Genomic DNA, 9,064 nt, shown 5'->3' with positions numbered 1-9,064 from the left:
CCTTTTCTTATCAGTAACTGCTAAAATCTGTGATGTGTAAACAAATGTATATCTTGACTTCTATAAACCACTGAGGTGAATCACAGAATCCCCTAGCCCTTGGACTGTCCGGAGACCCCCGCCCTTGTCTCCACCCAGGAGGTGAATCACAGAATCCCCTAGCCCTTGAAATGTCCGAAACCTTATCATCCCCATCCCCGCCCCTCACCTCCACTCCCAAGGTGGTTTTTCGGGTATAAAAAATCATGGCACCCTCCTTTTGGCACCACAGGTTGGAGAGACATGAGTCCTCTGTGGTCGCCGGCATAATAAATGACCCTGCAATCTGGCATGCTTTTGTCTTGTGGTAACTTTCTATGCTCCGGTCAAATACAACATAGGCTCGAATCTTGCTCTCACTGATAACGCTTGTCGGGACGACACAAGAAACGTGTTCCCCACCTCCAGGTGGAGGCTGCAAAACGTCAGTCAAAACCATCCCTGAAATAATGTCAGGAGTAGCTTATACCAGTTTCATCTTCCTTCCTTGGCATTCGAACTTAGTGTAGAACAGTTAGCATTTAATATTTGGTAATTAGCATGTTTAATGTGATTGTGAGAAGTTCTCTGACATTCTCATAAAAACAGCACAGTCCCACCCACCCTTCAAGGAGCAAGACCCAGTTTGCCGAAAAAAATTGCGTGCCAGTCTTCTGGTGCTGAATATGTATGTGCTGGGCCTCTTCCTGGACACTGCTGGTAAATTTAGAAACTCGTTTAGAAAAGCACTTCTCTCGTATTCACCACCCATAGGCTCATGGCTCAGAGAATCTAAGGGAAAATGGCTAAATCCAGCTCGTTAATTCGCTGGTTGTGATGATTCTTTCCAAGTAAATAAAAATCCTAAGTGCGCCCCGACGAACCACATAATCTGTTCAAGTCCAACAAGGAACCAGATTTTGGATGCGGCGAGGGATACGTTCATACGTTTTACTCGCATCTCGCTCGCAACAACGCAACCCAGTGTAGCCGCCCGCTCCCCTGTCTCCAGCCCAAAGGCTGACGCCCCGGGTCTTCAGGTCCCAGCGCTCCCGCACTCCGCACCGAGCCCCAGTCCCACAGCCTCTCGTGGCCCTCGGTTTCTCCCAACCCCGAGAAGGGAGCAGAGGCCGGGGGTACACGGCCCCGGCCGGCGGGGGCGGAGGAAAGACCCGGACCCCTTCCGCCGGCCCAGCCCGCCCCGGAACCCGGCTCGGCAGTCCGGCCCAGACCGGGCCCCACGTGGCCCCCGGGGCGGACCGCACTACCCTGCTGCCGCCGACTGACGGCGCGCCCCAGCCACTCCGTGCCGCGCTGAGGGCCAGCGGCCAATGAGCGCCCGGCGCAGCCGCTTTGCCATTGGCGGCCGTGGGCTCCGCCCCTGCCGGCAAGCCCCGCCCCGCTCCCGGGTTAGGTTGCGGCGCGGGCGGCGGGCGGAGCTGGTCCCGTTGTGCTGCGGCTCCGCGCGGCCTGCAGTCCCGGGCCCGCGCCCCGCGCCGCCCGCCCGCCCGCCCGCCATGGAGTCCGGCCCCGACGGCCCAGCCGCCTCCGGCCCCGCCGCCATCCGCGAGGGCTGGTTCCGCGAGACCTGCAGCCTGTGGCCCGGCCAGGCCCTGTCACTGCAGGTGGAACAGCTGCTCCACCACCGGCGCTCGCGCTACCAGGACATCCTCGTCTTCCGCAGGTACCGCTGCTGCCCGCGGGCGCCGGCCCCCTCGGCTCATCCCGGGCCGCCCGCTGCCCGCCTCTCGGGCCCCTCCACGCCGGGACCCAGGCCGGCAGGACCCCGTCCTGCCCTGGCCCCCCTCGCCACCCCTCACCCCGCCTCCCTGGGCTGGGGCCGGGGCTGGGGCTGCGGGCGGGCCGGCCTTTGGGCGGTGGAGCCAGAGTCTGCGCCCCGCTCCACGTTTCAGCCCTGGGACACGTCAGAGCCCGAGGAGACCCCGGGTCTCAGCCCGGCCTCCGCCCGGCGGCCTGCCTGGCGTTTCTCGCCACGTGTCACCATCGACCCTCACCCCTGGGACCCCTAGACGGGGTAGGGCGACCCTCCTCACCCAGGGCGGCTTGGGGTACGTTTTCCCCACCCCAGAGAACCCAGGTCCCCGACTGTCACTCCGCCCGCAGTAAGACCTATGGCAACGTGCTGGTGTTGGACGGTGTCATCCAATGCACAGAGAGGGATGAGTTCTCCTACCAGGAGATGATCGCCAACCTGCCTCTCTGCAGCCACCCCAACCCGCGAAAGGTACCCCATTGTCCTCTGGGACAGTGCTGGACGACGACGTGGCGGGGGTGGGGGGGGGTCCCAGGTGTGCCACAGGCTCCGTCCAGATGCTGCCCGTACGGTCGTCAGAGAAAATGCAAGCAAGGCTAGGGGGTCTCGCAGAGGGGTGGGGGCGGACAGGGGGTCCCGCAGAGAGGTGGGGGCGGACACTGACGCGGCTTCTGAATCCTGGTGCAGCCCTGGAAGGAACTTCCAGGAAAGGAAACACCGGCACGAAAACATTTCCGAGGGTAGAAAATGATGAGGCCCTTGGGTTGGAGGGGCCAGGGGCCTGGGGGCACCCAGTCCTGCCAGTGCCCCTGCCTTGACTGCCCCCTCCTCCCAGGTGCTGATCATCGGGGGCGGAGACGGAGGTGTCCTGCGCGAGGTGGTGAAGCACCCCTCCGTGGAGTCCGTGGTCCAGTGTGAGATCGACGAGGTGAGCGCCAGCACAGAGCTGCGGGGTGGGGTTTGAGTCCTGGTTCTCCCGGCCAGCTGGCCCTGCAATAGCTGCACACCCCTGAGCAAGGCAGGTAGGGCCTGTTTCCCCATCCGGGAAACACCTGGCAGGGAGGGTTCAGTAGGAAAACCAGATGGCAGAGGGCCTGGCAGGTGGTGAGGGCGCCTGCGTGGCAAGTTTTTAGTAAGACTAAGCTTATATGTTTTTTGTTTTGTTTTGTTTTTGTGAGATGGAGTCTTGCACTGTCGCCCAGGCTAGAGTGCAGTGGCCTGATCCTGGCTCACTACAACGTCCCCCTCCCGGGTTCAAGAGATCTTCCTGCCTTAGCCTCCCTAGTAGCTGAGATTACAGGTGCCCCCCACCATGCCCAGTATTTTCTTTGTATTTTTGGTAGAGGCAGGGTTTCACTATGTTGGCCAGGCTGAACTCCTGATCTGGTGATCCACCCACCTCAGCCTCCCAAAGTACTGGGATTAAAGGCATGAACCACCTCACCCAGCCAACTAAGCTGATTTTTAATCTCAGCCCCCAGGCAGGGGCCAGAGACAGCTCAACTATTTGTACATTGCCCCTTACACTCGGTAGCTGCTCACTAAAATCATGCTACATGCCAGGTGTTGCCCGGGTATGGGGAGACAGTGGTAGACAGATCAATACCAGTCTCAAAAGTAAGAGGGGAGGTGGGCACGGTGGCTCATGCCTATAATCCTAGCACTTTGGGAGGCCAAGGCAGGTGGACTGCCTGAGCTCAGGAGTTCAAGACCAGCCTGGGCAACACGGTGAAACGCCGTCTCTACTAAAAATACAAAAAAATTAGCTGGGTGTGGTGGCATGCACCTGTAGTCCCAACTACTCGGGAGACTGAGCAGGAGAATTGCTGGAACCTGGGAGGTAGAGGTTGTAGTGAACGGGGATCGCACCACTGCACTCCAGCCTGGGCAACAGGAGTGAGACTCCATCTCCAAAAAAGGGTGAGGGGGGCCTTGCCCAAGGCGGCTTGCCTTTCAGGCAGTTCAGGAGTCCCACATGGCTGTGCCTGGCTCCAGGTCCCCCAGCCCCCTTGGCCTAGTCTGATCCCTCCCATCCCCTCCAGGATGTCATCCAAGTCTCCAAGAAGTTCCTGCCAGGGATGGCTATTGGCTATTCTAGCTCGAAGCTGACCCTACACGTGGGTGATGGTTTTGAGTTCATGAAACAGAATCAGGATGCCTTTGATGTGATCATCACTGACTCCTCAGACCCCATGGGTAAGCAGCGGACGGGCCCCAGGATTTTCTGGCAGCCGCAGGTCTGGAGGTCAGCCTCGTCCAGGCCTTCAGAGTGGACGATAGAGGGACCTCCCGGCCCTCGAACTGGAGCTGTACTTTTCCCTTCTGTGTTGTTACCTGCCCCTGAAACATGGCTCAGGACAGTAGGCAAGAGCCGGGCCGCTGCCCAGAGTTCAAAAGCTGGGGCCCAGGGAGAGTGGGGATCCGGCTTTGGGACACTGAGGCCCCTGTGTCCTTTTCAGCCTCTCCTCGGCTCTGGACTGGTTATCCTTGGAGTGGGGGTGGTTCTAGTCTTGAACCAAGGCCTGGGATGGAGGTTCCTCTGCTGCGGTGCCAGTGAGACTCCCCCAAGAATGGGATTAAAGTATGGAGCCTCCACCGACCTGGGTTCAGATCCTGGCTCTGGCCACCGGGCAGCTGTGTGGGTCTGTGTAGTGGGGTGACAGTGGCCCTGGAGGTCTCAGCCAGGCTGTGTTCAGTGTGCCTTCCTCCATCCTTCCCCAGGCCCCGCCGAAAGTCTCTTCAAAGAGTCCTATTACCAGCTCATGAAGACGGCCCTCAAAGAAGATGGCGTCCTCTGCTGCCAGGGTGAGCCACAGGCCTGGAGCAATGGGGCTGGGCGGGACGGGATGGAACGGGCCCTGCTGGATGCTAATGCTGCTGGGGGGACCCCCAGGTGAGTGCCAGTGGCTGCACCTGGACCTCATCAAGGAGATGCGGCAGTTCTGCCAGTCACTGTTCCCCGTGGTGGCCTATGCCTACTGCACCATCCCCACCTACCCCAGCGGCCAGATCGGCTTCATGCTGTGCAGCAAGAACCCGGTGAGATGGGGGTGCCAGGGGGTGTGGGGGTCCGGGGCAGGTGGGCATAAAGTGCCCTCCCCAGGCTGGGCATGGTGTGTCATGCCTGTAATCCCAGCACTTTGGGAGGCCAAGGGGGGCGGATTACCTGAGGTCGGGAGTTCAAGACCAGCCTGACCAACATGGAGAAACTCTGTCTCTACTCAAAATACAAAAAACAAAATTAGCCGGGCATGGTGGCACACACCTGAGGCTGAGGCAGGAGGATTGCATGAACCCGGGAGGCAGAGGTTGCAGTGAGCCGAGATGGTGCCACTGCACTCCAGCCTGGGCAACAGAGCGAGACTGTCTCAAAAAAAAAAAGCACCCCCGCCATATGCCCCTCTGTCCTGGTCCTCAGGGCACCAACTTCCAGGAGCCGGTGCAGCCCCTGACGCAGCACCAGGTGGCGCAGATGCAGCTGAAGTACTACAACTCCGACGTGCACCGCGCTGCCTTCGTGCTGCCTGAGTTTGCCCGAAAGGTAGGTGGCCTGCAGGGCCAGGTGGTGGGACCCAGGGAACCAGAGCGCCCTCCTGACTCACCTCGTATCCCTCCAGGCCCTGAATGATGTGAGCTGAGCCCAGGCACCACAACTGATGCCACCCAGCACCTCGGACCAGGGAGCCTGCAGGGTGCCTGGGCCCCTCCAGCCCTGGGCCAGCCCTCCTGCGGCTCTTGCCCACCAACCAAGTGTTACAAGCCCCAGAATGCTGCCCGGCCTGCCCTGCTGGGCGGACTGCCTGTGTGTCTGTCTATCGGTGTTCCACCTCCAAGCCTATACCAGCTGTGTACAGCGCCATCTCTCTGCCTTCTGTTGCCCCTCACTCACCAAACACGTGTATTTATAACAAAGATCAGAGTCCTGTGTCCCCTGACCTTGGCTGGGCCCAGGCAGAGCCACATTCACCACTAGGTATTTCTGGGGCGAGGGTTTGCAGGGCTTTGCTGTCTGACCCCCACGTGAATGCTGCAGGGCTGGGCTGTGGTGGGTCCTTGTGGATAGCCTGGGCACAGAGGGTCACCTTGGTCATCACGCCGGACCCAGAGCTGTCCTGGGAAGCTGACTTAGCAAGCCCTTCACAAGGCCGCTGGTGACAGCCCCCTAGGGCTGTGGGGTGGGTGAGATCAGGGTGGGATTGCTGGTGTCTCCTGGGGCTGCCCAGGAGCATTCTCAGAATTGGGGCCACTCACAGGTGTAAGGTCCCATCCAGGTGCTCCAGGGCAGATAACCGGAGGTATCCAGAAGGGGATAGTGGGGCTCAGTTACCTTGGGCCTTTTTAAGCACATCAGACTCTTAGCACTGGCCCAGTGACTGTGCCCTGACCCCACTTGGGACTCAGACTTGGGTTCAAATTCTGCCTGTCCCCCTGTGAGTGCCTTCAGGCAAATTCCACTGTGCCCGTCACCCCCCTTGTGTGAACAAGTTGAGAAGGCAGGTGTGGGTGACCAAACCAGGCACTTCCGAGGATCAGGGCTGTCCCCTCTCCAAGGTGCTGAACTTCCCCCAACCAGGTTACCACGCTGGTGGGAGGACAGGAAGGGAACCCCCCTCCATGCACATGCTAGAGTCGCCAACCCCTTCCCCACCTTGGACAGGGGCTGGGCCAGAGAACCCATTAGGGTGGGAGGCCTGGGGGCAGGGAGCGGCCCTCATCCGATGCTGTTGCTGGAATACCCCATTCCCAGCTGAGGCAGCCATCTTGGAGCCCTAATTTAGCCGGGAATGTTTCTGGGACATCCAGAATAATGGGAATCTGGTTTCACCACCAACTCTGGCCTCAGGCCAGTCACAGCCCTCCAGGCTCCACCTGCCCCCCACTCCCCACCCCTGTGAGAGCTTACCAGACGAAGCACCTTCAGACCTTTGGCCCCATCAACCGATCCGACATCAGGCTAACTTCTCCAGGCCACCCTAACCCTTCAAATCAGTCCCGGGAGCTGGTGCCTGCCCCAGGGCCTCCCCACTCCCAAGGAAGGCCTCAGTGGAGCAGCTAGTGGTCAGGTGGGTTGGCAGGCGCTATTTCTGGAGCCTGACAGGCCGGGCTGCAGCTGGGAGGACCAAACACCTTCATTCATGTAATCTTCACAACCACCTGCCAGCAAGGTACAGTTGCTCCTGCACAGAGAGGCAAGGTGATGTGCCCAAGGCCACACAGCCAGTAAGCCAGCAGCGGCCATCCAAGGCCACTCCACCCTGCTCACCCCAGCGTCTCCTGCAGCTCAGGCCAGACACTTGGGGGTCCCGGCGTGGATGGTCTCTGACATCTACTCCCCGGCCAAGATTCAGTCAGGGAATGCTGCCCCCTTAGAAGGACGATCCCATGACCCCCTAAGTGTGAGGGCCTTTCCCCAAGGGCTCTGGAATCAGACCTGGGTCCAGATCTCAACTCTGCCTCCCTTAGCTCTGTGACCTGCAGCTATGCAGGCCCTCTGCCACCACCCTGACTGTCAGAGGGGGAGCACCCATCCCTGGCAACCCCATCCCTGGTACGAAGCTTCGGTGAGAAGTGCCTGTGACAGCGCTCACCAGTGCTGGTGGTCCGCATTGGCCCACCAGGACCACCCATCTGGGCAAGAAGGGAGCGGGGGGCGGGTGGCCCAGGTTTTGGAAACGGCTGGAGCCATCTGGGAAGCAGGAGAGCCTAACCTGGAAGACGAAGTTGCCGGCACGTAGACCCTCTGCTTTCCCAGCCTGTAGTCAAGTCTATACACACGACTGCCCTCCTCAAAGGGGCATGAGCCAGGGCCGGGGCGAGCCTGAACCCCACGACTGGGTGGATGTGAGGCAGCCCAGGCTGGTCTACTGAACAGAAGCAGCGTCGATGAGGACATGACCTGGGTCCCCCAACGTCCTGGAAATCTTTGGGCCACGTACAGGCCCAGTGTGTGGCATGGGGAGTTTCATCGATTCTATCTTTTCAAAATGTCATTTATCAAAATGAGCCAGGCCTCTGCTTCAGGATTCATGCATCCATGTGGCTTGTCAGAAGAAAAATCACAGTCCTCCCGTGGCCCCTTTCCCTATTGGAGCTGATTATTTTGGTGTTTATCTTCTGTAGTGGAAGAAATGTGGTGTTTGTCCCCAGTTCCTGTCACAGAGCCCCTAAAACCCTTGGAAATTCCTGATTGGTGGGAGTGTCTTGTCATTCATTATACACTCCTTTGGAGAACTGTGGAGTTTATGCTAATGCAGTGATTTAGGGTAGGATTCCGGGGGAGCCTCAGGGTGGGGCTGGTCACCAGTAAGACCTAGACTGGAGAGTTGGGATTTTCACCCCACCCAACAACCACCAGGAAGGGATCAGGAGGGGGACAGAGGTGAAGCTCTACGAACTCATGAACCATGAGCGCAGCCCAGGGTGGTGGCTCGTGCTTGTAATCCCAGTACATTGGAGCACCGAGGTGCACAGATCACTTGAGGCCACAGTCCTGGAGGCCAACATGGCAAAACCCTGTCTCTACTGGAAATACAAACAGCCAGGTGTGGTGGCGGCGTGCATCTGTAACCCCATCTACTCAGGAGGCTGAGGCAGAAGAATCAAGTAAACCCAGGAGGTGGAGGTTGTGAAACTGCCTTTGCCAAATTATGACTGAGACAGTGAAAAGGATCTAGCTAACTTAACCAGCTCCATCTTGCTTCTAACCTCCAAGCTGTCCTTGTTCATTCCTGGGCAGAGGATGAACTAACTTTGGGAAAAACTTAATTCATAGTTTATACTTTAAACAAAGCCCTTTCTCAAAGCAGACCTCCTTGTCTGGGGCTAGATTGCTTTCGTAGGGCTAATATCAGCCACAAGATTAGAAATGATGGTTTAGGAGTCCTGCAGCAGGAGGACACAAGATTCTGACCTTCCATAAACTGCTCCTGAGATCAGGGCTTGAGATATTTTGCAGACTCTGCACTTGATGGATCAGCTGGCACCACCCAGATCAATAAACTGGCTCATCTGTTCTTGTGGTCCCTACCCAGGAAGGGACTCCGAGAAAGAAGACAGCTGTTAACTCCCTATGATTTCAGCCCTGACCAATCAGCACTCCTGGCTCAAGGGCTTCACCCCACCCACCAGGTTATCCTTAAAAACTCTGCTCCCTGAGGGCCGGGCGCGGTGGCTCAAGCCTGTAATCCCAGCACTTTGGGAGGCTGAGGCGGGTGGATCACGAGGTCAAGAGATCGAGACCATCCTGGTCAACATGGTGAAACCCCGTCTCTA

General features: G+C 58.7%; 1 protein-coding gene across 1 annotated transcript; it reads left to right on the top strand.

The window, feature by feature from the left end:
- Positions 1 to 1,437: 1,437 nt before the first annotated feature.
- On the top strand, positions 1,438 to 5,706 carry SRM (spermidine synthase). Its single transcript, XM_017503969.2, has 8 exons — positions 1,438 to 1,702; positions 2,143 to 2,263; positions 2,628 to 2,720; positions 3,835 to 3,988; positions 4,514 to 4,597; positions 4,686 to 4,831; positions 5,211 to 5,333; positions 5,410 to 5,706. Exons 1-8 carry the CDS (start codon positions 1,536 to 1,538, stop codon positions 5,428 to 5,430), a joined length of 909 nt encoding a protein of 302 aa, XP_017359458.1. The 5' UTR covers positions 1,438 to 1,535; the 3' UTR covers positions 5,431 to 5,706.
- Positions 5,707 to 9,064: the final 3,358 nt, after the last annotated feature.

This window comes from Cebus imitator, unplaced genomic scaffold, assembly GCF_001604975.1.
Source record: "Cebus imitator isolate Cc_AM_T3 unplaced genomic scaffold, Cebus_imitator-1.0 Scaffold15, whole genome shotgun sequence".
Classification (NCBI taxonomy): Eukaryota; Metazoa; Chordata; class Mammalia; order Primates; family Cebidae; genus Cebus; species Cebus imitator.
The sequence above is the reverse complement of the archived record's forward strand: the minus strand, read 5'-3'. Positions and strand labels throughout refer to the sequence as shown.